Source organism: Etheostoma spectabile, chromosome 7 (genome assembly GCF_008692095.1).
Source record: "Etheostoma spectabile isolate EspeVRDwgs_2016 chromosome 7, UIUC_Espe_1.0, whole genome shotgun sequence".
NCBI lineage: Eukaryota > Metazoa > Chordata > Actinopteri > Perciformes > Percidae > Etheostoma > Etheostoma spectabile.
Genome location: NC_045739.1, coordinates 10,587,231 through 10,592,384, shown reverse-complemented (window position 1 = coordinate 10,592,384; position 5,154 = coordinate 10,587,231). Strand labels below are relative to the sequence as shown.

Genomic DNA, 5,154 nt, shown 5'->3' with positions numbered 1-5,154 from the left:
ATACTATGCAAATATATGTTTATTATAACGCTATTGTCTTTTATTGGAAAAGTTCAATGAGAGACCATTGCTTCCATCTTGTATGGACTTTTGATAAGTTAATGTTTCTGATGTTTTATCTCCTTTAATGTGCATGTGGGCATCAGGTTCCTCCTCTGAGTACCGAATCAACAACAAGGTGGTGGGCCTGCCTGAATACAGTGAAGAGCTGGAAAAACTTGGCATTTTGATCAAGGCTAGGAACTTCCTGGTTTTTCAGGTGAGATTCAAATTTTCTGAACATAACCAAAACTAGTTTCTGAACATAGCCATACGGAGAGAGTTTTGTGGAGCTGATAATCTTAAATAGCTTTGTATCAACTCATTTGGCAATGGCTTGAATGTTACAGACCTTCATTTATTTCAAAAAAGTTACGCACTAAAGCTTTAATGTAGCCATTCATGTGGTATTGAATGTGACCTGGCTGATTAGAGCAGAGACCCAAACTATCAATTTTGTAGTGTTTAATAAATACCTTGTTACATTGTGTTGGCAGTTGCTGTTGTTAACTGTAGTTATCTGCGTATTCTCCCTCCAGGGTGCTGTGGAGTCTATTGCCATGAAGAACCCCAAGGAGCGGACAGCTCTGTTTGAGGAAATCTCACGTTCCGGAGAGCTGGCCCAGGAGTACGAACGCAGGAAGAAGGAAATGGTGAAAGCAGAGGAGGACACGCAGTTCAATTACCATCGGAAGAAAAACATTGCTGCGGAGCGCAAAGAAGCCAAGCAAGAGAAGGAGGAGGTGTGTACTCAAATGAAATCTACATCTATGTATTTGTGTCTTTCATGAATTGGAAATTAAAAGTAACTTTAGCCCCTTGAATTTAAAATTTTGGTTTTAAGGGTTTGTTGTTAAGATGTGCCTTTGAATATTTTTGTAATTTGATTACCTATGTTGATTTGCGGGATATTTTGTGTTATTTGTCTTTAACCCGCCGTTAGTGCTGACTTTTATTGTCATAACACTTGAAAAGAGAATTTTTAATCTCAGCGCTGATCTAGTCAAATAAATGCAATCATTATACAAAGCACATAATTTACCCCATCACACTGTTTTTCTGTCTAACCTCCCATGATTCTACCAGGCTGAGCGGTATCAGCGTCTGAAAGACGAAGTGGCCAGGGCTAGCGTTCAGTTGCAGCTCTTCAAGCTGTACCACAATGAGACTGAGATTGAGAAGCTGAATAAAGAGCTGGGCCAGCGAAACAAGGAGATCGATAAGGACCGTAAAAAGATGGACCACGTGGAGGAGGAGCTGAAGGACAAGAAGAAGGAGCTTGGCAGGCTAATGAGGGAGCAACAGACTATTGAGAAAGAAATCAAGTAAGTGACAATGACATGATGGCCTTCTCACATCTTGCCTAATGTACTTCTTGGGTGACCTACTGTATAACTAATAGCATTTAAAACCTAGAGCTTTGTTAATCACTTGACTCTGCCCACAGAGAGAAAGACTCTGAGTTGAACCAAAAGAGGCCGCAGTACATCAAGGCCAAAGAGAACACCTCACACAAGATCAAGAAGCTCGAGGCAGCACGCAAGTCATTGCAAAATGCCCAGAAGATGTACAAGAAACGCAAGGGGGACATGGATGAGCTTGATAAAGAGATGAAGGCGGTGGAGCTTGCCAAGCAAGAGTTTGAGGAGCGCATGGAGGAGGAGGCACAGAGCCAGGGCCAAGATCTGACCCTAGAGGAAAACCAGGTCTGATCTGTTAGAATGTTGTACACATTTAAAGACCCCTCAATTCATAATTCATTATGATTCAGTAATTTATTATTTACAGGATTTTATTTAGTTAATATAATTAAAGTACTGGTACTTATTCTCCAGGGAGACATTTATACTCTATTAAGATTGCTGTAAAATATCTGACTAACAGCCTAACTGACTGTCTGTTAAGGACAACTCATTTTAAGTTTTGCATAGGCCTCTTCAAATTCATTCAGTGGTTTGACATTAAGATGATTGTATGGTTGGAAAGCTAGCACTTGAAAATTGCAGGTTTTGGTGTGTGACAAAGATCTCAAATGTTTGTCCCCCCCAGGTCAAGCAGTACCATCGTCTAAAGGAGGAGGCCAGTAAACGCGCTGCCACCCTGGCACAGGAGCTGGAGAAGTTCAACCGCGACCAGAAGGCCGACCAGGACCGCCTGGACTTGGAAGAGAGGAAGAAAGTGGAGACAGAGGTAAATAAGATAAAGATGGAAGCTTTGCCTATGACTGACTTAATTGATATAGTAATAGTTCTAATGCTGTCATTTAAACGCGTTATTAACAGCGTTAACACACACCCATTTTAACGTGTCAGTTTTTTTTCACATGCTTTTGCAACCGCTAGTAACGTTAGAAAAACTACAACACCACACCGGATCAAGCTAGACCGGAAACAAAACAATAAGCACACCGCACACACTTTTTTGTACTTGTGTGCTGGTCAAAGAGTAGCAACGTTACATTTTGAGTGGATGGCGAGCACGAGATTACGAAATGGATTCCAATAAGATTCTGGATGGACAGTTTACTTTTTTTAATGTTGCCGTTGTGAACTGAGCACAATCGTCACAGCACGTCCAATCTGAAATACCACTTGATACAAGTATATACACAGCTGATGCAAAGTCTCCGCCCCCTTGTCAAAGCATTTTTTTCAGCTTTTTATTGATGTGACAGTGTTACATTGTGTGAGAGATTATTTGCTCCAAGTGTGATAATATAAAGCAAGCCGATCCAGTTTCCATATTGATAAGAACATTAAAATGAGAAAAAAAATAATGGGAAAAAAAAACAAAACAAGATTTAGAATAGATAAAAATGTGCAATTAATTGCAAGTTAACTATGACATTAATGCGATTAATCCCAATTAAATATCTCAATCGTTTGACAGCACTTAATAGTTTACAATTTCATAAATTACACTGGAATTGTACCTCGTATGATTTCATGGGACAACTAAAAGTTGACTTCAACTGATTTGAATGCATACACCCAATTCATTTGTTTCTCTCCAGGCCAAAATAAAACAAAAGATCCGTGAAATTGAGGAAAATCAGAAACGCATTGAGAAATTGGAGGATTACATTACCACCAGCAGGTATGCTGCTCCAATTTTTGTTCACCATCTCAACATTAGCTTATTGATTTCTTAGTTTTTTTTCCATTATGCTGTTCTATTCACTCTTTTGTCCTGTTGCCTCTCAGGCAGTCACTGGATGAGCAGAAGCGCATGGAGGAGGAGCTGACTGAGGAGGTGGAGATGGCCAAGAGGAGAATCGATGAGATCAACACGGAGCTTAACCAGGTGCTTAATACACACACATACACAAGGAAAGATTACCTCATCTTAGCTGACTGACAATGATTTCAGTGTGCTGTAGTTAGTGACCATTCTCTGGAAGACCTTGAGTTCATGATTGCATGTGTTAGCCTGTAACATTGTCGTTAAGCAAGACTTCAAGCTGCTTCAGGAGAAAACAAAATTTCTCCATGTAAATCAACAGAAAAGAGCTCACTGCGGACATTTGCACACACCAGGGAAAAGAACAAGTGTGACCAATAAAATAAATGATGGCTAGGTGGGCCAGTAATCCAAGCCAGTGGGCCAGCATGCCTACCACTGACCCTCCTGTTGATAGTGTTATTATAGTAACACCTGTTTTGACAAGTCAAAATATCAGCTGTGAAAAAGTCTGTAACGAGTCCCATTATTATTGGCTTTTGCTGTAGGTAATGGAGCAGCTGGGAGACGCCAGAATCGACAGGCAGGAGAACAGTCGCCAGCAGCGCAAGGCTGAGATCATGGAGAGTATCAAAAGACTCTACCCTGGCTCTGTGGTAAGGCATTTGTGACATTATTTCAGCACAACATTATCTAATTTCTTATGCTTGCAAGATTACCATTTTTTACTACCCTTCTTTATTTCATGAAAGTGTTAAATATACTCAGATTAGTAAAGAAAAAAGAATGCTGCTCTCTCTCTATCTGCAGTATGGTCGTCTAATCGACCTGTGCCAGCCCACTCAGAAGAAGTATCAGATTGCTGTGACCAAAGTGTTGGGCAAAAACATGGACGCCATCATTGTTGACTCAGAGAAGACTGGCAGAGATTGTATTCAGTACATCAAGGAGCAGAGAGGAGAGCCCGAGACCTTTCTTCCTCTCGACTACCTCGAGGTGAATACTAGAAAGTGCAGATGATAGCTCTACTCAAGAGTATTGCTGTGGTTAGAGTATACACTATCAAAGTGGCAATCTTGAGCTAGGAGAGGTTTAAGTCAGGTTCACAAAATGTGAATCCACCTAATTTGTATCGTTATATTAAAGCTACTAATTAAAACACCATAATGTAAGTGCATAGTTTACAAGCTACATTTCTTTCAGCTGGCTATATTAGGTAGGGCTGAAACTAAAAACCTTTTTCATTATCGGTTAATCTGCCGATTATTTTCTTTGATTAATCGCTTGCTCTATAAAATGTCAGAAAATATTGAAAAATATTCATTCACAATGATAAATATATAAAAACATCACATCCTAGGTGATGTCTTTAAAGGTTTTGTTTCAAACCCCAACATTATTAAGTTTAGTATGATATAAAATGGTGAACAGCAGGAAATCTCCACATTTGTGGGGCTGAAAACAGCATTTTTAACGATTTATCATTTATTAAAATAGATGGCTATAATTATTACTCAACTAATTGTTGCAGCTCTAATATTAGGATGTTTATTTCTTGCTTAAAATCAGACCCCAGTTTTCCTGCTGAAAATGCTACCAAAAAACCTTGATAGGAATGTTGTTATGTCTCTTGTTCTTTCAAAGGTGAAACCAACAGATGAGAAACTGAGGGAACTGCGAGGAGCCAAACTGGTGATTGATGTGATTCGCTATGAGCCTCCTCACATCAAGAAAGCCCTCCAGTATGCATGTGGCAACGCCCTGGTCTGTGAGAATGTAGAAGATGCACGAAGGATTGCTTTCGGAGGCCCATACAGACACAAGGTAATTGACTTCATTTAGCGCACTTACTGAGATTTGACATATTTTATCAAAGTTTTTGTGTCATGAAAATTAAAGGATTGGCTATCATGTCCACCTGATGATTTGGTAGAT

At 39.7% G+C, this 5,154-nt stretch overlaps 1 protein-coding gene across 1 annotated transcript in view; it reads left to right on the top strand.

Annotated features, from left to right (window-relative positions):
- Positions 1-5,154, top strand: part of smc1a (structural maintenance of chromosomes 1A) — a 13,199-nt gene that overhangs the window by 1,756 nt on the left and 6,289 nt on the right. The window contains exons 3-12 of the mRNA XM_032520343.1: positions 147-259; positions 579-782; positions 1,126-1,364; positions 1,487-1,745; positions 2,089-2,229; positions 3,053-3,135; positions 3,243-3,342; positions 3,768-3,875; positions 4,030-4,215; positions 4,864-5,043. Coding sequence (XP_032376234.1) covers positions 147-259; positions 579-782; positions 1,126-1,364; positions 1,487-1,745; positions 2,089-2,229; positions 3,053-3,135; positions 3,243-3,342; positions 3,768-3,875; positions 4,030-4,215; positions 4,864-5,043 — 1,613 coding nt within the window. The remainder of the gene's footprint in view (positions 1-146; positions 260-578; positions 783-1,125; positions 1,365-1,486; positions 1,746-2,088; positions 2,230-3,052; positions 3,136-3,242; positions 3,343-3,767; positions 3,876-4,029; positions 4,216-4,863; positions 5,044-5,154) is intronic.